The 20,603-nt window shown below is 36.0% G+C and overlaps 1 protein-coding gene across 11 annotated transcripts in view; it reads left to right on the top strand.

Annotated features, from left to right (window-relative positions):
- Positions 1 to 13,526, top strand: part of PDZ-GEF (PDZ domain-containing guanine nucleotide exchange factor) — a 483,761-nt gene extending 470,235 nt beyond the window's left edge. For 8 of the 11 annotated variants that reach the window (XM_083131069.1, XM_083131068.1, XM_083131077.1 and 5 more), the window contains 4 exons: positions 1,422 to 1,595; positions 4,548 to 4,628; positions 8,591 to 8,746; positions 11,489 to 13,526. In XM_083131069.1, coding sequence (XP_082987195.1) covers positions 1,422 to 1,595; positions 4,548 to 4,628; positions 8,591 to 8,746; positions 11,489 to 11,520 — 443 coding nt within the window. In that variant the 3' untranslated portion in view covers positions 11,521 to 13,526. The remainder of the gene's footprint in view (positions 1 to 1,421; positions 1,596 to 4,547; positions 4,629 to 8,590; positions 8,747 to 11,488) is intronic. The other 3 variants (XM_083131073.1, XM_083131071.1, XM_083131074.1) reach the window with 3 other exon arrangements.
- The last annotated feature ends 7,077 nt before the right edge of the window (positions 13,527 to 20,603 follow it).

Consider the following 20,603-nt stretch of genomic DNA (forward strand, 5'->3'; position numbering starts at 1 on the left):
ACTATGTATTTGGAAGTGTTTTTAAGAAAAAGTGTACATAAGTTTTGATTTTATTCTCAGAACCATAAAATTTAAAAAAAAATATTCTTGGTACTATCAGTAACATTCCTATTATTATGTATTACTCTCTATACTGCTAATGTTTCTTGTTGATTATTGGTGAAGCAATGTACAGTTATACCAAGTTAAAATTATTGCCAATAGATAGCAGATAATCATCTTAATATTAGCAGTACACTAAAAGGATAAATGTTTGCGGAAATATTTAAATTTACTTTTGTTTCTTTTGCTTGCAAGAAATTCTCTTTATCTCAGTGCTTTTAATTTTTGGTCTGCTGGTTATGGTTGTTACTTTTGTGTAGTGTATTTTTTTGTTTGTCGATAAAATTATGATTATAATGTTTGTGTTTACACTGAAAACTCTTTCTAATCTGGCAAAACTTTACAGTTGTTTGTTGATGAACACATCTTTGCAATATGCAGTTACATTTGTGTAATTCATAGTTATTATTGTCCACATTGGAAATTTGATGTGACACTGGAATTTTATATTTTATGATTACATTTACATACTGAATTCAGGTTCATGTATAATGTAGTGTACACTGTGTTTAACTGATTCTGATTTCTTCAGTTATATTTTTCGGTAAGATTTTGGTCATCATTATGCATAAGTTCATAGGGTCTTCAGTTTGGTTTGTCCCAATATCTATTCCTTCAAGCTTTTCTTTGAATCTCTGAGTGTATTATTGCCAGTTGCTTGTTGAAAAGAAGCACTATTAACTTTTTACAGTACACCAGTAGGCACAAAATGTGAATTCGGAGAACTGTATCCAAAATCTAATACAGGGTAGATGTGATAAATTCTTCCTTACAGTCGATCATTCATCAAACTAACTCATGGTTATCCTAGTGCCAGTATACATCGTAACGTAGACAATAACAAAACGTGTTTTATACATGAAAAATGTAAAAAATACATTAAGATTTGCATTTGATTGCAAAAAGATTTGTTAGTACTGAAGGAAGTTCTGAAATCCCAAGGTTTTCATTTCATCTTTTTCATCATTCAGTCTTGTCATTCTTCATCATTCAGTCTTGTCATGTTTATACAATAAGCACAATACTTTAAAGGTAGTTGTTTTCACAGTCTCAAAAGACACTTCGATGTAAAAGTACTTAAGTTTGTCCTGATTTTTACATAAGAAGTGGAGAAAAGTTAACTTATGAATTGTAGAAGATATATGAAATGGAAAGAAAGCAAGTCATACATTTCAACATAGTGCATTGCAATAATTTCTGCATTAAAAACATAGTTGTTTAAGCTAATAGTTCGTAAGTTCTCTCTAGTGCTACAGAGTGCTTCTTTGTACACTGCACTTTGGCCCAAATCCAAAGCCGCTCCTTTTCCTGCCCCGTAGGTTCCGTGACCTCAAGTGACAGCAGTAGCGTTGGGTCATATCCGCATGCCAACTACGAGACTGACTCAGGTCATTCAACCCAATTGGACTCACATTCCAACAGTTCGGTCGAGGTTGGAGTAGGGTCTGCGAACTCTCCCCCTGTCCAGCATCGACGCTACACAGTGATGCAGGGTAGGTGATGGATGTAAGAGCTAATGTTGGGATTCCTTGGTGGAGGTTTCTATCTTTTTTTTAGGAGGTTTTTTTTTTATGTGACATCGTTGTTAGAAGTAATGCAAAAATAGCTTTTTCCCCCCCTTGATCTATGCACTGCCCTGTATTTAGTTTTGGTATGTCCCCGTCACTTACTGGCTGACATCAGATACTCTAGTTAAGTTTTGAAATTAGATTCTAGACTGTACATTTCAGTTATTGTTTTCTTTTGTATGCATGATTTAATTTTATAATGTATTGCAAAAAGATTTTCCTATACTCCCCAAATGAATGCACAAAATGCTTTTTTCTCTTTCTCTCGCCACTGCTTTGTTTAGCTTACCCAGAGGTGGATGGTCAAAGTACAAAAAAAAGCATTATTTTTTTTATAAAGAGTACTTATTCTTTGCAAAAATTAAATTGTACACTTAAAAATATAAGTAAGTGGTAATTTCTGTTTATTATAATGTCAATACCAGTGTTGGCATTGGATCTTTCATACAAATTCACAACAATTGTTCCTGCATAATATATTGCAAGGTAGAAATATATGTTAAAGTTTCACCCAGAGCCATATGACATATGTTACAAGATAAAAGGTGGGCAAGTATCTTTAATTATATAATTTAGTAAATAGTGTCTCCAGCTGATGATATTTGACAAGATCATGTTTCTACCAGTTGAAACACGCTTCTGCACCCTCAATAAGATTTTCACATTAATCGGCATTGACCCATGTCACAGTCAAGTTGTACATGTGTACACCACACCTGTTTTTCTTTTCACTGCAGTTTCTTTTTTTATTCCATATGTTCACGTCATAAACTATTTTTCTTTATGTAAGTAGTGAGTGATATCATGTTTGGAAATATGGCCTAATTTTTTCTGGGCAATGTACCAAGAATATTTGTTGAATTACTAGCCGGTGATTTCTGCAAGTACTCCATGCTTTTGAGAGTCTCAACTCATGAAAATTGACGTTAGCTCTTGAAAAGTAGGAGTTTTTCTCAGAAATCTACTGACTGACAAAATTGATAAAAGTTTTTCATCGTTATTGATTTTTAAAGAATATTGCAATAATTATTGATATGCATAGGAATAAATTTTGCAAATGCTGTCCAGCATGTAATGTTGCACTGCCTTACAGCATCATAGGATTGCATGCTAATTTCAGAACTGCACAATCTTATTTCTTATATTAATCAAGATAATCATGGATGCCAGTGAGTATATTTTTTTTTATGGAAAAACATTATTTGTTGATTACAGTAAACTTTTTAAAATTTCGACAAGCAAGATACTGTTTCAGCCTTTTTTTCTCCTGTATGGAATCAAATTTAAAAATGAAGTATTTAGAATTACACATAAAAAAGTCATATGTGATTTTAGAACATAATGAAATATAATTTATATATATATTCATTAGCATCTGTGTGTGTAAGTTGTGTGAGAAACTTCAGGTTGCATTATATAAATGTGTATCTTGTGTACAGTTATTTTATGTATGTAGCTTTGGTACTGCATTTTCCAGTATACTCACATTAAATGCTTGATGCGAGTGCATGTGGAATTACTACACTCTCATTTAATCAACATTGGGCAATGAAGATTATTCTATTTTAATTTCCATTCTGACAAAACTGATGAAAGTTCCTAAAGTTTGATTATGAGAATTTTAACTTCATTGTCAAACAAATAGATTGTGGTAAATGAAATAGCCAACTTTATTCAGACAGGAATTGGGTATTTACACTTTTTCGTGATGAAGCAGGTTATTTTGTACACTAACCACAGTCACATAATTGATTTAGACAGGTCTATAGCTTAACCTAAACTGAAATCTATCGAGAAAGGAGATTTCTGCAGCAACAAAAGTTAATAAATCTCAACATTTGCTGCAGAGTTATGGAAGTGTTTTGAGTAAGATTCCTGTTTCATGCAAGATTTTCAAGATTTTGGAGAAAAAATAAAAACCTTTTAACAATGCCAGTAAATGTGAAAGTTTTTGTCAAATTTACAGTGGGGAAAATTAAGAAGTTGAAGAACAAAATGTATGAATTTTTAATGGAAGCAAGTTAGGCTTCTGTGTGGTAAGTTTTGGGTTTGCAGAATGAGAATCAGGATAGAAAATATAAGGAAAAATCGCATCATTCAGAAAAGGAAGTGTTCACAACTCAACACTAAAAATCTTGAATACTATGCACTATTTCTCCCTAAAGTGATTATATTTGCATTTCTCGAAAGAAAACTGCCACTTCCAAGAAAATTTTGTCACTTACAGTGTAGAGACCCTGAGAATTAGTCGTATTAATACCTAGCTGTTCAGAATTCTGAAAATTGACAATACATTTTTTTTAAAAAAAAAAATGGGATCCTGCACACCCATAATAAGTAGATACAGTGCTTGAATTGAACTTGGGCAAATGCTGCTTGCAGTGATAATGATATCATACTATATAAACACATTTAAATGGTTTTATGTGGTCATAAAAGTCTCGTTTTAGTTATTAATTTCCATAAAATTTCTCTTATTAAAGTTTTTTCTCTGCGTATCATAGATGATGAAATCTACAACGTAACTTTTAACGTGTTCATTCATAATAGTACGTAGCTTATTTCAATAATGGCATACAAAATTGTGAGCAAGGGAAAGGGTGTAGATATGAATGTGTGTTGCATGAAAATTTTAAAAAATGACAGCTCTTGCTAATTGTAAGGGAAACAAATGTGATTATTAATGTGAGCTTAAAATGTGTTGTATACTGGAACTGCACGTGCATGAATGGTGCATATTTGTGTATAAATGTGTAAATATGTAATGTCTGTACATAGGGGGAAGAAGTCAATTAGTGTATGGAAGATCGTTGCATGATGTCTGTGGGATCTGGGATGTATCTAAAGGTTCCCTTCCCCTCTCTTGTCTGTTTGCAGTAGCTCAGTCACCCCCCATGCATCGAACAAGGCCTCCTTTCCCTCACGCTGTGCAGGTGCTGCCTCCAATCCCCACCCATGGTGAGTAGATCTTAGCTGATCTTAGTAGAGGGAATGTCATTAGCAATAGTTGCGTTGTAGTTTTGTGTGTGTTATTTTCTTTGTAGTGTATTATTTCTGTAAAACTAGTGTGATGAAATAAACTGGATATAACATTGTTGTGATTAAATTAGAATTGATTCCAAATGCATGTCTTTTAGAAGACAGCCCAATGTTGAAATTTAAAAAAGATAAAAACAACTGTCACAGTGTACCACAACTTTGGTGACGAGCATGATAAGTGCTTGACTTACGGTCTTGTCTTCAAAATTTCCAGGTTTGAATCCTGACTTGGCCATAGATGTTTCATGAATTTCATAAAATTATCATTCATCCTCCTTGTCTTAATAAGCCAAAAATGATGGCAAAACAATGTAAAAATTTAAAGAAGACTACAATATGTGCCAACATTTTAAGATAAACAACCAATTACAATCGTGGACACTCCTGCATTGTTATGAACTCATTGGCTTAGAATGGGATTATTACACCCTAAGTGTACCTCTAACCTGGACTTATCTTTAGGACAAAATTTTAAAAATAGTAAGTTTGACCTGGAGAAATAATAATCCCACCAAATGAACCCAGTATAAGTTATAGCTACTAGAATAATTAATTTATTCAAATGTGAGAGAAATGCCATGAGGTAAAGAAAAATCAGAAGTCCAACATTTTGGAAGTAATGCATCAAATAGTTTCAACATTCCTTCCTTTTTAATGAGATGATGGGGATGCAGTATTATCAAACTGTTTATAGCTTACTGAGATTTCCATTCTTGTACTATGTTGTTTATTGCATGTTTATATTGCTTTTAATCCTGGCAAGACAAGAGTAATTAATGTCCATGTGAATTACTTGCCCTGTGTATAGGATTTTATAATACAGTGATAATCTTTCTAACCCACTACCAAATTATGGATAACTTAGCATGGTTGTTCTAGTTGCTCTAGAATAGTTTGTAAATGGATCTCTCATTTTATTATTCCATCTCTATAACACATACTTCAGCAATATATATAATTGAATATGCTATTTTTGTTATTAATTTTCCTGGAAAATCTTTTGATATTAGGCATTTTGAAAAGAATACAGCATGCTATTGTAATGAGGAATAACTTAAAATACTGAAATGAAGCAAGATATTGCTTGTTTTGACATGTGATATTTCTTTGTGTCCTAAATGTATATTAGCAGTGAAATACTATGCTGTAATATTCAAGTCCATTGTGTGTATTTGTATGACAAAATTGCAAAACTTACAATTTGTAGGAGTATTCGAAGAGTGGGGGAAGAATAAGAATTATATTAAGGGAAGATTATATGTAGTAATATTTTTAAGTTTTTATTAAGTGTTCCACTATAAGATGTTTTAAGTACATCTGTAGTGGATGAAGCATCATATGACTGTCAGCCTCCTTCCTGATGGCATAGTGGTAATGTCAGCACCATGTAATCAAGTTGTCCTGGGTTCTATACCAGTGAAGACACAAGATGGTTCGGATTTTACTTTAAACTGTAGGTCCAGTGCATACAGTAGACTTATAAACAATCTCAAACAGACAATTTCATAATTGTCAAGGTAAATAATCAATATTAGGAACAGACAAGAAAATGCAACTGATAGAAAACAGATTAACAGTGACTTATTCTTGAGAGAGAGGTTCTTAAACTGGTTCTTATGCTTTTTTTTAATATTTAAAATAGATTAAAAAAAAATATTTTTTTTGAATCGATTCACATTGACTGCATGTAAGGAGGTCTGCAATAAATTCAGTAATGTTTTCTAAGATGAAAGTTGCACTAAGATTATGCAGATGATGTGGCTGGTTTAAATATGCTGTTATTCTGTTAATGCCATAACCCAAAGCATGCATCCTATCTTCTGAATCCAAGGCTGCAGCTTGAACTGAAAGCTTGTGCCTTTGCTTACAGTAACATGCATTTTGATTAGGTTCTTCTTTTCTGTATTTTTTTAAAAAATCATGATAACTTTGTGTTAACATGTGTGCAACATAAACAATTAGCAGTTTACATCAAATTCAATTTAATAACTTCTGCCAGATTTTTTTCATGAAGGGACATGCAAGGCATCTTTTTTCTTCAAAAACTGTGCTTGCCCCTCAGAAACATTGTTTCAATTTTAAATTTTCACTTTACTGCCATGACATAACCATCTGTCTAACAATCTTATTTGTAAATATCTGTCTATTATAATAATTAACACAAATTACTGTGACTGAAATGAGATTATATGTGTAAAGTGTATAATTTTAGGCTCACACATTTATTTTCCAGGCCAAGACCTTCTGCATTTTGAGATGATGTCAACCAATTTGTACAGTGAATTTTCAAAAACTTCTTACACCACATTTGTGGTAAAAACAGACTTAACCTTGTAATGCCTAGGAAGGCACAGCATGAAACAAATTAAAAACTCGAGTCAAGCTTTCATCTCTCTCTCATGGTCATCAAGCTTAAACTGTTGAAGATCCATCGCTTCCTGCCTCTCGTAACCAGCATCCCCCCCCCCCCCTTTCCTGATGATGACCTCGAGAAAGGGTCTAAAGCTTGGAACTGAATGTTTACATTGTTTTGTGCTTCTAATTTTCTGGCTACAATGTAAATTGTATTTTACAATTTTCATACACTAGCCAATTAGAATTCTAGCATCTGTTTTCACACTAACTAACAGTTATTGTGAAACTATATCCCCATAAGACAGAGTTATCATTGTAAGATACACATCATTTTCTCTCTGTGGCATTGTATAGTTTTATTAAGGATTTACTTGTGCTTGGGCTGCACTGTGTGTAAAGTTTGCATGGTGGGAAATTGAGCTTTTTTTCTGCACTATTGGTGTACTGTGTAGATATGGGAGAAAGTGTCTGTAAATGCTAGAAAATGTGCTTGTTCTGAAGATACTTACTTATTAATTCTGAAGGTACTTACTTTCTTTTCCCCCCTCATTATATACTTGAACTTTGGAGTAAATACATGTGAATCCCCATTCTTTATTCCCAAGAACATTTTATGCAGTGTACATAAAATATCCATTGGCTTAAGATATGCAATTTGGATAATTTAAGGTGATGTGGTTGTCAAATCCATGCTAAACACTTGATTATAGGTCTAGTTTTCATCAAATGTTTTTAATATTTCACGGCAATTTACATTGTGAAAGACTGAAGTCCAAATGTAAATTTTACTCGGTATTGAGAGGTAAAACAGTTGATACAATGAGACAATGTTATAGAAAGTTAGTTGTGATTTAAAATACTGGGAGAAATGGTAACAGACAAGTGGAGTTTATGGTTGAATTGAGCACTGCAGTTACTTTGTTTTGTTGCAACAGGAGTAACGTTGAACATGTTTTGTTTGTGTACTGCACATACACACACTGACAAAGTGAAAGACATATACACTAGAGTAGCAAAGTATCTGCGAAATGATATACAGTAGTTGCAATTCCTTCATGTAGACGAACACTGATTCTCATTAAGCTTTTGCATGGTTCAAAATTTGTTTCAGTACTTTTATTTGGCCTGAATGGTTATTGATGCTTGGACAACTAACATATGTTAAATTCATTTGAATAGACATAAATACAGTAGCTTCTAATGCCACATGCTGAACAAACAAAACACATTTGTCTTATTGGCCTGTAAGCAGGAACACAAAAAGATACGCAGCACAAGTATGAATAAAACTGTTAGAAATCTGACCTTTTTTTTTTTTTTTTTTTTTTTTTTTGGGGCCAGATTCCCATTGATGTCCAACTCTTTTGAACCATTAGCAATTGCCTTAGTCTATTGCTGCACCCTTCACATGTTACTTGCATATTTTTGGTTGGTTGTGTATGTTTTTCATATAATTTTTAGTTTCACTTTTAAATTAATGCACTGTTTACTGCTGTTACTGAGAGTATTTTTCTCCACCCTGAAAGGTATTCCACCACCACCTCCACGAGAAATACCACCCCGTGCACGTCGACCCCCAGATTACCCTGTCGCTGCACACATGGCTCGTCTCCAGAGGTTGGGCAGAGCACATTCCCATGAAGGTGTAACAGGATATTACCACACAGATCCAGAAGAAGATGGTAAGAAAGCACATTTGGCAATGCATCTAGTTTGTACCTTATAAATATACGCACCAGTTGGGTGAGAAGTCCAAACTAATTATTATTGGGCTGAGCCGATTTGTTGATTTTCTTTTACTCATACCATCCGATACCAAAGATTTTCAGTGGCTAGAAGAGCGGGCAAAGGCAACAGCTCGTCTCAACATTTGTTCTTTTTAATAGTTCGTTCACCGTTCCTTGTGACAGATTGGGAGACCAGCTAAGGAAGTTCCATAGATTTTCCTAGAAACACTGGATAAAACCCCACCCTCCTGGGAAGCAGATAGCAAGCTCAAAGGCATGGGTTAGTGAAAGCTGATCCCAAACGTGACCATGAAGGCATGTAACTGCTTAGTTAACACTGTAGGAAATAAACCATTCATTGCCAATTATTGATTGAAGATCCTGGTTGTAAGATAGGTGGATGTTTTTAACCCCCCGCCGTACTAATGCCGGGTCAGGTAGTTGCGGAGATCTTGGATAAGAGGGATGAAGGTCACTGTGAAATTAGCTTTGTTTTATCTACGTTGAAGCGCGAAGGAGAATCAGCAATTTATACTTATCCTCTTCACTTCTGTCTTTCGCGTGACTGCCAGTATGGGCCAATGATGGCTATTTATTTCCGCCGAAAGCTGGCCCCCGTGGCGGAGTGGTTAGCACATCGCGCTACGATGCCAGGGTTCGAATCCCAGCCTGGGCATGGATGTTTGTGTGTTTGCATTCATCAATTTCATCATATCATTACTCATCCCCATCTTCACAAATTAGCCAAAAGTGGCACAAAAGGCGAAGTAAAATAAAGCAAATCAATCAATAATTTCCGCTGAAATTAGATTGAGAACATATGGCTTTGAATGACAGTACTAAGAAAGATAAGCTAATCGGAACTGGACCTACATTTTAAAGTGCGACCCAAACCACTATGTGCCTCCACTGAATATCGAACCCACAATCTATTGATAACATATTAAATAGAAACAATTTTATTATTATATTTCTGAGACACTTGGCTCGGACTCCCCAAATTATATATTTCTAAATACGTGCCTAGTGATGTGACGAGTTAGTATGACTCGTTAACTAGCCTTTGTTATTTTGTACTGGAATTATACAAGTATCGGCATCGGTATCGGTCATGGTATCAGTATCAGCAAAAGGTGGTATCAGTTCAGCTCTAATTATTATTTAAGATCTTCGAAGTTTAAGTAAGTTTATTTTAGCATCCTTTTCACCTTTACAACAGATCTTGGGTTTGTCACCGTGGTGGAACCATTTCTAGAATGTAATACACAAATCACCCAGGTTTGATACCTGGTGGAGGCACATAGTGGTTCGGGTCTCACTTTAAACTGTAGGTCCAGCCTATTTGTGCATTATAACTTAAACAAACAATACTCAAATGACAACATTCAGCACTCATATTTTCGTAACTGCAGACCGATGCACTGTTCTCAATCAAAACTCACATATGTAAATGTAGCAAATGGTTACTCAGCCTGTATATGTGCACAACACACTTATAGTAGTACAAATCTGGATAAAACTATTCAAACTATTTTAAATCGTCTTACAAATGATATTTTTTAGCAATAGCTGATCTAGTACACACTATATATGTTTGTTGTGATTCAAATCTCCATAAACATGCAACACACATAAGTTCTAATTGTAGAGTATGTATTCAAAGAAACACTTAGATGCTATGTGAGACCATCAACAGTTGATAGAGCCACTTAAAAGCATGTTGATTTGAAGCGGAAAGACCCAGGTTTGAATCCTAGGAGACAGGAGATCTGGATCATGAATTTTTCAAGTCATTTCCCAGTTTCTGCGTGGCTCTGAGGCCCATACAGCCTTGTAAATGGGTACCTGGGGGTTTAAGGTGGTTGGGCATGATGCTGATCACATCATCCCAACTGTGGCTGAGATCAAGAATATGTGGAGGGCTATACCTCCACATTACCCCATATTCCTTCATGGCATGTGTGCACACGTACAGGGGTACCTCTAATTACTTTCTTTGCCATATGCATTCCATTCTAATGGCCTTTGACATTGTTTAAATGAACTTGTTCGCCAGTATTCAAATGAACTTGTTTGCCAGTATTCACAAACAATTAACATGCACTGTTCAAGTGAGTACATGCTTGTTGTGCACGCAATCACTCTACACTTAGTCAAACGCCTGTTTGTGGTCCCATCTCAAAGTCATGGATGCAGTCCATTTCGTTGAAGTGTAGGGTGCTTCTGCTTCAATAGATGTAATTCATGTAAATTTTCATGTGGAACCATAACAAAAATGAAAAATGTTGAAGAATCTTTGGGTTTTGTAGTGAGATATTCACTCTGAATAGTAAAAATCAAATGCAAATAAATGAAAAACCTCCATCCTTTCTTTCTTTCTTTTTAAAGTCTCCTAGTAATTTAAATGACATGACAAGCTCTATATTTGGCATTTTGAGTTTTTCAGCTTCCTTACATTTTTTCTTACCTAGCATTGTGTTATTATAATGAAATGATACATGATCTAGCGAGATTATAACCAATGCAATTCCCATGCAAGTAATTACTTTTCTTTCATTCAAATGTATTGTCAGTAACACATGTAAAAATCTACATTCATTGGATTACCGTAAGCAATTTTTTTTCATTGCTTTTTCCGAAGACCTGCAGTGGAGCATTATGAGAATCATTCAAAGCACATTTTTCTTCATTTTTCAGATGATGAAGAGACTCAAGTATCCGCAGTGTAGGCAGAAGCAGAAGGTTTTTTCTCTCCTGAAAACGTAAGGTGCTGACTGAAAAGGATGATAGTACAATTGCCTCAGAAACTAATTTGTGGGGAATACCAGAGGTTGACCCATGTCGTAAACCAAAGAGGGCAAAAGTGCAGTTTGATTGTGGAGCTAACTCAGTTATCTCTATCAAGATTGGATAAGGATTTTTATGTGGATAAGTAAATATTATATTTATGCAATATTTTATGATGATACATAGTGTATACCATGTCCCCTTACAGTATGTACTGTGCTCAAGAACAATCTTTTTTTTTTTTTAACTGCAACCACTTGAGATCTGACCTGCAAGTAAAAATGACATCCCAAGTTTTGACTGTGTTATGTTATTTTGGAGGTATACATGTGTGTGTGAGTGTGTGTGTGTATGTGAAAAGACATGTGGCTTCAGTGATGATCTGTCACAATATCTGTTAATTATATGCATTTCTCAATGTGATATTTTTCCACCAATATATCTGTATGTGTTGAATGGTAGTTGATAAAAGGATTCCCTGATGTCATATCTTTCCAATTCCTGCGTCAATGCACTCCAGTTATGTCAGGTCGTAAAAGTACAATGTGTCTTCTCTGTGCATTAAGACTTGAAACATGTGTCAATGTATGAACTCTAGAATACTCAATATATGTTTCATTGTGTTGGTAGATCTGTGCGTGCATGTGTTTTTGTGTGAGTAAGGATATGTGTAAAAAGTGCATATAGATACATATTATATATAAATAAATAAATATGGTATATGGTGTTTTAACATGTTCTTATGAACAGTACATATTATGTGTATTTCATTAGTAAAAGAAAATGTACATTTTTAAAAGAAGTTTTAACACATCCAACAAGAAAGAGCAATTCTCTTTAATGTTTTGAATGTGTGTATATTTTGCTTTGATTCTTAGCAAAGATATGCTGTGTGGCTTGTAAGACAGTGATCGTGATTTGACTAGTCTGATTGGCTTATCGGTGGCTTTGATGGTGAACTGCATTTGTGTGTGGGGCATATGTAGCATTCAGAGACCCTTTTTTAAAAAAAGAAAACAAAAAAGTTATATAGAGAAAGCAACGGAAACATTTATAAGCTTGTATACATTATAGATGTGGTTTGTTATAATGAATGTCGTATGACGAGAAACAAAATATTTTGGATCTTGTATTTTTACAGTGCAATTTTTCAGCGTACCAGTACAGAGTGTTGAAAACATGCCATTGTTGGCATTGTTTGATCATACCAGTCGTTTCATCCATGGTAGAAAGACTTATATTGCTTTGCCCGAGCCAGTTGCTTCGTATGTTGCTTGTCAGAGTTGGGTTACGAGTGTCTGTTCTGAAGTTGTATGGTCCTAGCTTTGCTGTTGAAAAGCATAATAATACACAGATATCACATATTACTTTCCTTGCTGTCATCTTTCAGGCTTTCGGTCATACATTCAGTAAAAATGTTATCACTAAGGGTAACTTGTACCAACTAGACCACATGTTCAAAATACTAAAAGAAAAATCCATATGAATATTTTTGGCAAACAGAGCTCTACATTTGTATATTTTTCATTTGATGTTCTGCACATGACTGTGTGTAAACTGTTCACAATGTTTTAGTGTAATTGAACTCAAGAATTCTACCTAAGCTGCCACTATGAAGGAAGTTTATGTATTTTTTTCTTTACGTTCCCATCAAAATAGGCATTCCTCTTATATTGTTCAGTTCAGAACATTAGCCCAACAATGATTTATATTGTATGCCATGCAAATTTCAATATTATTTTTTAACCATTGTAAAAATTATTGTAATTTAGAAACGAGCCACTTTTCTTCAGCAAGTACATTAATGCAGTACTTTTTATGTTGAATTATATGTAATGATTCAATTCCATGGTGACCTTCCATGGTGTGCTAGTTTTTAGTTGACAGGACCCTTTCTGGTGGTCCAGCATATGAGAAATACATTCTGTACAAACAATTCCCATGTGAAATATACATATATATAAAAATAAATGTGTTTATTTGTTATTTATGTGTAGAATTAGTACCTTCTCTGTAGTGATGTTGAAGTTGAGAGTTTCCAGTAATATGTAATAAATTTAAAATATGGGGAAGATGTAAACACTCTCCAATCGTGGTGAAATTTTATAACATTTCATAGCTATCATACTGCATCTATTTCCAGGGTGGCCAGGACATAACTTTACCAAATCAGGCAGTCCTGTAAAATTGCAAGCTGTATCGTTCTATTTTTAATTTTTCCTCCATAAATTATTATTTTTTTGTTCCATTAATGAAATATTCATAGAACCAAATTAACAGTAGGATGTCTAGTAGAAATAATGAAATTTAGACATTAGGAAAATATATCATTTTCTGTTCTCTGGTGAGAAAGTTAATATCCAATAATAGCTCTTAAATTCAATTGTATTTATACAAGTTTTACAGAGCTTGATTGCAGTGGAAGAGGATATGATTAACCTTAGTTTTAAACTGTTCAAATACTTACCTATTTTAGCATGTAGAGTACATTCTATTCCCACCCTGGGTGAATTCCAGTATGTTTGTAAAAGTTGGATCAAAATAAAAGGCACTTACACAGACAAATTATTTTACCATGTATGATGCTGGTGACATGTAGAATGAAGTTCAGCCTTTGCAAGTTTTCAACTAAGTCTATGTACTCACAGTACATAAGAATGCCTAGAAATTGTGGGGTAACTTGTCAAAACCCACTTTCAAAAACCATGACAATGGTTTCCTTCATACTGCTTTTCCACCAGTACACTTGTGGGAAACCTGATTTACTTGTTCATCTTATCTGCTTCCATCATACATTTCTTGTTGTGTCGGCCACATAATGCTCAAAATAGATATGACAGTGCCACCTGACAACTTTAAAAATAATTTTCAGGTTCGGCCTTTTGACTGATGCCAGCAAAGCAGTTTTCAAAATTTCCTCTCCTTTTGAAAGACCATCTACGATATTGCAAGATCTGAAATATTACATCTGCTTAGAATTCCTTCTAGAGCATTCACATTGTGTGGTTTGCTTTCGCTGTTGTCTATATATTTTCAATAGTTCGATGCCTATGTAAGTCTAGTAAACTATTTCGAATATCTAGGCAAAACCAAGCTACACAGAGATTCATGTGAATGCTCCAGAACAAATTGTAAGCAGATGAAATTTTTCAGAATTTGGAACATCATAGCAGTTTTTCAAAAGGAATGGAAATTTTGAAAACAGCTTTGCTGGTTTAGACCAAAAGTCCTAACAGCCTTTAAAACACTGTGTTCAAAGATATATTTTATTGATACTGAAAGATACAATGTTGTATGGGGTTAAGTACATTATTTTTTGGAATTTTTGTAATGTACTGCAAAAAATGACTATTTTTTTGTTTCAGCAATATACACTGGTCGACAATTGCTAAGGAACAAACACACATTGACCCATGTCTTTTTCATACACAACTCCACGTCAGTTTGTTGCCAGAAAGAGACCAGTAGAGGGCAGCAAGGAATCGCGCCCAGTCAGGAAGGAACATGTGCGCTTGGAGCATCGTTATCAGGAAAGTACTGCAGTGCTGTGGCAGGAGGTGGTACTTACGGAAGACAGTCAAACATGGTAGAGGCTGTTGGCAGTGCAATACTGGTGTGCAACAGAAGAAGCGTGTAGGAGGATGGCGAGAAGAGTACATTTAAGTGATTACGAACGGGGCAGAGTGGTTGGTCAGCTGGGGTCGGGCGAAGTGGCACGTGTTATGGGGGTATCAAAAAGTGTCATTTCCCGACTTCAGAAAGCTACTCGTACCAGAGGAACAGCTTTGCGTATGAATGGTGGAGGTCGTGGAAGGTGTACAACTGCTCGCCAGGATCAGTAAATCGTCTAGGTGGCAAAAAGGAATCGATCTGCCATTCCAGCCCAAATTGCTCAAGACCTTGTCGGTGTTTCAGGTGTCTGTGTGTCCCCAAAAACCATTACACTACGACTGAATAATGGTGGGTTGTATGCCCGAAAACCAGCTAAGTGTGTGCCATGCAAACCAGCTCGCCGTCATGCCAGATTACACTGGTGTGTGCAGCATCGTAACTGGGACCAAGACAGATGGGCAAATGTGATGTTCTCTGATGAATCGCGGTACTGTGTGACAAGTGATTCTGGACATCAAATGGTGTGGAGAACGTGGAACACAATATCATGCACAGCACATCTGTGAACGTGACAGGTATTGGGGACCCAGAGTCATGGTATGGGGGGCATAATGAAAAATGGGAAAACACCACTGCACATCTTCGCCGCAGAATCCGTTACTGGAGCACGGTATTCTACCGAGATCCTGGAAGGTTATGTTCGTTTTCTTTCGGAGTGCAGTGGGCCCTGACTTTCTTTACATGGATGATAATGTGCGTCCACACAGAACTGTCCAAATGACAGACACACTGGAAAGAGAAAACATCACCTGCATGGATTGGCCTGCATATTCACCGTATCTTAATCCCATCGAACATGCGTGGGATGCTTTCGGAAGGTGGGTTGCACAAAGGAATCCCCCACCCCGGACCCTCCAGGATCTGAAAACTGCACTTCAGGAAGAATGGGACAATATACCCTTTGCTCTCACGAACGCTCTCATCGACAGCATGCGAAAAAGATGTGCAGCTTGCTGTGCAGTCTGCGGTGGCCACACACCATACTGATTTTTTCTGGACTCACTCTACACATGCCAAATTGTGATTCATGTGCTTTCCTCACTTTGTTATGCTTATGCTGGTTTTGCTTTATGACATCCTGTTTCTTTGGTTGATGGGGAATCCCCGTCATCTTTTCTCAATAAACCTTAACTGATATCTGTACTTATATATTGTTCACTTGTTGCAGCCTGATCACGTAGTCAAAAGTTATTGGTCAAAATGTGTTTGTTCCTTAGCAAGTGTAAGTGGGAATCCGGGAATCCAGTGTTTGACTACTTGGCACCAACTAAGTTTATTGAGCCTAGAATTATGTGGTATTTGAATCATGGAATTTATGCCTTGCTGAGAATCATAAATATTTCAGGATCTGAAAATTTTATTTATTTATTTATTTACTTCTTCTTTGGATGGCGAAGTTAAGGCACAAGCCTTTTCTTACACTTAACCATCTCTACTTCACATTTTACAAATTCAGTTGAAATATCTAACAGTTTACGAAATATAAAACATCAAAATACCAAAGAAAATAAAGAAAGAAGAAAAAACACAAAAATACACATGCTGTAAGAAACGTAAAAAATGCACATATAGCATAAACACACACATAACAAAAACACTTAAAATACAGAAAAGTCGGTCGGTGTTTGACCTACAAATTTAGATCAAGAAAGGTTTCATTCATTTTATTGTCTTTCCTTGTTTTCAGTACTGGTAAGTTGCCTCCAGAAGATGCTTTCTTAATTTTGATTTTAAATTTCGAGAGAAGAAGAGTTTCTTTTGTCATTAGGGAGGTCGTTCCACGCTCTGGTAGCAGTGACAGTGAAGGAATTTCCGTAAAATGCTGTCTTGTGGGAGGGGATGGTGAGCAGGGAGTTGTTTCGTGAACGGGTAGCAAAGGTGTGTGCTGCGCTTAGGGGTTGAAATCGTGAAAATAGGTGGGGGGGTTCTTTTGAATGCACTATTTTGTAGAGTGCTGTAAGAGCATGGAAGCGACAGCGTGTTGAAAGGTCGAACCAGCCTAGGTCTTTGAAAGCCGGAGTAAGGTGGTCAAAATATTTGATGTTATAAATAAAACGTACACATGCATTTCGTTGTAGACGTCTTGCTAGTTCACCGTTGAGGTCAACATACGTCAAGTCGCAATAGTCTATTTGCGACAAAACTGGCGATTCCACAAGTGTTTTCTTTACCTCTTGTGGTAAGATATTTTTTAGGCGGTACAGTGAGTGTAATGCTGTGTAAGATTTTTTGCATATGGTCTTCACATGGTCACTCCAGGTGCGGTTTTCATCCACAACAACTCCCAGGTCTTTGACCGAAAGTGATAGTGAAATGTGAGAACCAGAGGAATGTAACTCCAGAATGATTTTTTAATATATCTCCTCTCAAGAACTCTCTTTGAGTCAGATTGAATTATCTCCATCTCTTCTACTTAGCTGTAGTCACATATCTCCAGTTTACTGTTGTTTTTTGTTTGTCAGACATTCTCATAAGAATACGTTATTTCCTCTCCAGTAAATTTGATGAATTGGAGTTACGTCCTCTGTTTCAAACATGACAATACTAAATGGTTAACACTCTTGCCTTTGATGCAACTTGTCGTGGGCTCAATTCTCGATGATTGGTCCAAAATTTTAGTGTTGGCCCAGCAAGGTACAGACACCAGAGCCTCGTTATCCTGCAATGTTGCAACTTACTGGGGTATACTATGTGTAAGTGAAGTCATTTCTTCTCCAAAGGTCATCCCTTACACCCCAGTTAAAAATAAGAGATGAGACTTGATGAACTAACCTACATAACCCCTCTCTCTTCAAAACAAAGTGATATTGTTTACCTTAATAATCTGTAATCAGATGTTTTTCACTTTATAAATCTCACAGAGCTCCTTCACAAATCCACTCGCTCTTATCCCTCTCCTGAGCACAGCCTTGATTGCTAATGCATCCTTCTTCAACTCAAAAGGGTTATTTACTTATTTACATTTATATGTAAGAATATTGCAGTAGCAAACTGTAAGAAAAAGAAATGCAAACCCAGTGACGTGCGGTGACGTCGACACTTGGGGTAGCAGTCAGTGGCGTGCTCAAGGGGTGGGGGATTGGTGTGAGTCACACCCCTCCTCCCTTTAGGGCCAGTATTCCTTCAAAAAAGAAGAATGTCAATAACAGGAAAAGATTGCAAAATTATGAATGAGTACTAGAAAAAAGTACACGTAACCCCCACCCACATTCGAAAATAAAAAAACTATTTGATTTGACTCTAAGCCAGAGATCCTGGGTTCGAATCTCGGATTGGCCATTTGTGTTCTTTGTGTGTGTTCCTTCATCTATTTTGTTGTACCAAAGGTGGCGGAAAAGCGAAGTAAAATAAACCAATTTGAGCAATCAATCAATGATTTGATTTTATTTTTGTTACTTAGCGTCGCTTTTTTGTCACATTTGGTTAATTGTGAAGATGATACGATGAAACTGATGAAGGGACGAGCACAGGGAACGCCCATGCCCGGGTCGGGGTTCGAACCCGGAACTCCTGGTGTCGTAGCGCGTTGTGATAACCACTCCCCCGCGCTTGGTTGATTTGGTGACAGGAAACAAAACACAATACACTTTTTTGTAGTTTCTTCAATGATATTAATTTGACTTTTTGAGTTCTGAGATACATTTTTCATTCCAAATTATTTCATTATTCACTGCAACACATAGGACAAGAATGCGCACTCATCACGGGTTCGAATCCTGGCCTGGATTGTTCATATGAGGTCCCTTCACCAATTTCATCATATCATCACTCAATCCTCATTTTCGCGATAACCAAATGTGGCAGAAAAGCGAAGTAAAATAAACCAAACCAACAACAATATGAACACGCGTTCTCTTGCCCAAATAAATACATCCGTATTTATGACTGTTACAGGGCAATATATTAGTACAGTAGAGCGTCGATTATCCGAACGTCGGTCAACCGAACGACCGCTTAACCGAACTGTGTACTCGCTCGCACCTGTTACTCTCCCACCCTACCGTCCATCATCCCCCTCACTCCCAAACCAAGTTTCCCACAGTAGTCGCCGCACTGAGCCACCGCTGGCGGAACATTGCTTCTAATGGGGCCTTCATAAGGCGCTGCTGACCAAAATAAAGGATTTTTTTAAACGTTAATTTTGTGTACTGTGTGTATTGTTCATGCAAAATGCGTATGTAATATGTACATATTTTTGTTTAATAAACTGTACCACATACTATATATTCCTATTAAAGTTGCCTTTGTACGTTACTTTGTAATACTTAAAGAGATGCCTGTTTTTATGAATAAATTTACCGTACAGTACTTCTTTTTGGCAAATAAACATGTACAGTTCGATTATCCGAACAAACCAGTTTTCCGAACACCCATGTCCCCCAATTACTTCGGATAATCGACGATCTACTGTATATTTAAATAAAACACTACTAAAACGAGAGTCAGAGAGAGCCTGAGCACATATTTGTAATTTAATCATTATATATTCCATATTTGAAAAAGAAAAAAAGAAAGAAAGCATAACATTATTGTCTGCACATAACACGTTCCCATTTTATAAATAATAAAACTACATCCCATATTATACATACACACATATTGTACAACGTGTAAAAGGTTGTGTAAATACAGAGAACATAAGTACTGCAGAAAATTTTACCCTGTGTTCTTTAGAGGATTTATAAAAAAATTATGAGAAACCAATCCCCTATCTGTCCTATAGGAGATACAGTCCAGCCAAGGGAAACGAAACTAGCTGGAAAGTGCGATTTTTAACGCGAGAGGGGAAGCAGGTAGAACACACCAAACCACACTGTGGCATTTTGCTTGTATGGGTTAGCTTGTTGGGTTTATTACTGCTTACTGTGTTTGTGATATCTCTTACAATTCGTAACAAACCGTTTCGAAGTGGAACAAAGAAAACTGTGTCATTTTGGTCCCTGTTGCACATTTTACAAAACGCCCTCGATATAATACACAATGTCATAAACCATTCAGTTACTACATATTCTTTATTATATTTATAATACTATGTGCAATAATAGTAATACTATTATTAGTGGATACTAACCTGATTACTGCTGTGTACATTTGAGGTTACTGGTTTACAAATAAGTTTATCTACTAATGTGGCATGTTCCTGATATATTCTGTTTGCTTATATAGCATATGGATGGCTATTTTTTCATTCTGTACCCTTACATAATTCGTAAACATCTCTACGTATTTCAGCGGCGATGTTTCTACGTTTGAAACTTCATTGTTGTTTCCACAGAAGACCATTTTCACGGAACCCGCTTCCTGACCAAAGTGCCGTCACCCCTATTTTGCCAATGAACACGTCCAGTTAGCG

The sequence above is a fragment of the Lepisma saccharinum genome, chromosome 11 (assembly GCF_977018435.1).
Source record: "Lepisma saccharinum chromosome 11, izLepSacc3.1, whole genome shotgun sequence".
Lineage (NCBI taxonomy): Eukaryota > Metazoa > Arthropoda > Insecta > Zygentoma > Lepismatidae > Lepisma > Lepisma saccharinum.